The 1161-nt window shown below is 31.1% G+C and overlaps 1 protein-coding gene across 2 annotated transcripts in view; it reads right to left on the bottom strand.

Annotated features, from left to right (window-relative positions):
* Window positions 1–305: 305 nt before the first annotated feature.
* The window catches only part of LOC137970556 (uncharacterized), a 7166-nt gene continuing 6310 nt past the window's right edge, over window positions 306–1161 (bottom strand). For both annotated transcript variants that reach the window (XM_068817078.1, XM_068817079.1), the window contains exon 4: window positions 306–756. In XM_068817078.1, coding sequence (XP_068673179.1) covers window positions 671–756 — 86 coding nt within the window. In that variant the 3' untranslated portion in view covers window positions 306–670. The remainder of the gene's footprint in view (window positions 757–1161) is intronic.

Genomic DNA, 1161 nt, shown 5'->3' with positions numbered 1-1161 from the left:
GAATTATAAAATAATTAAACTTTAATATTTATAATTTTTTATGGAAAGGGACAGATAAAATAGCTAGACTTCCAGCTGTAAATGACCTGAAATACGGAGGCTTGAACTTAATAGATCTTGAAACGTATGTTGAGTCGTCAAGATTAGCTTGGCTTGGTAAAATGTTTTCAGAAGGCTCGTCCCCATGGCATATCTGGACGCGTCGAAAACAAAGTCTTAGCCCAAATATCACTGTTTTTAAAGAAATGATTAATATGAAATATAAGACTGAAAAGTACATACCCTTAAAAACACGCAAAGGAAACTTCAGGCTATGGAAATTATTTATTGATAGTAAATTATCATCTGTTATACCATACATCAAATGATTACATTATTATCAATGTTTGTACCTAACGTACTTTACGTACCTTAATAACTTACTTTGTAATTAATATTATGGAAATAAAAATGTGGGAAAAAAAACTCCAACCACATTTTCAAACTGTCTTGCACTTCATTAATATGGAGTTAATTGCCTATTCTGACCTTCTGGTTTTTCTACGGCATGGTATAAATCTTATTATAGTATTAATTTTCCTTTTTTCATCATAACATCTTTAGCTAAAATATATTCTTACAATCATTATGGTTTGAGATATTATAAATAAGTTGGCCTGAGCATTAATTTCTAATCAAATTCTGCTCCTATTGTAATGCTGAGGTCTCCTGGCAAAATCTTTGTTGCGTGATACCACTGATTTGTGTCCACAATAACTGTAACAGAGAGATTTAATCAGGCAAAACAATGAGAATGGGATGGATTACAAATGAAACAAGATTTTCTTGTCATTAGTCCACTGTTTTTCCAATGATTGGAAAAACAGTGGACCTGTTCAGGAACAAACCTGTTTTTAATAACAAGAAAATCATGTTTACAATATAATGGCTGCCCCACAAATAGCTACAAAGCTAGTCTATGCAGAGGCAAGTCAAGACCAATAACACATATTGCAGTTAAAAAAGGAATAGTTATGATTATTATTACTATTCCTTTTTAACTGTAACTACTTTGTAACTTCATTGTAATTATTTTCAAAAGCTCATTAATAATTAATGAGCCTAACAGCCTATCAAAACATCGATAAAACGTCACGTGTATGAGCTTTATATCCTGATAAA

The sequence above is a fragment of the Montipora foliosa genome, chromosome 9 (genome assembly GCF_036669935.1).
Source record: "Montipora foliosa isolate CH-2021 chromosome 9, ASM3666993v2, whole genome shotgun sequence".
Lineage (NCBI taxonomy): Eukaryota > Metazoa > Cnidaria > Anthozoa > Scleractinia > Acroporidae > Montipora > Montipora foliosa.
The sequence above is the reverse complement of the archived record's forward strand: the minus strand, read 5'-3'. Positions and strand labels throughout refer to the sequence as shown.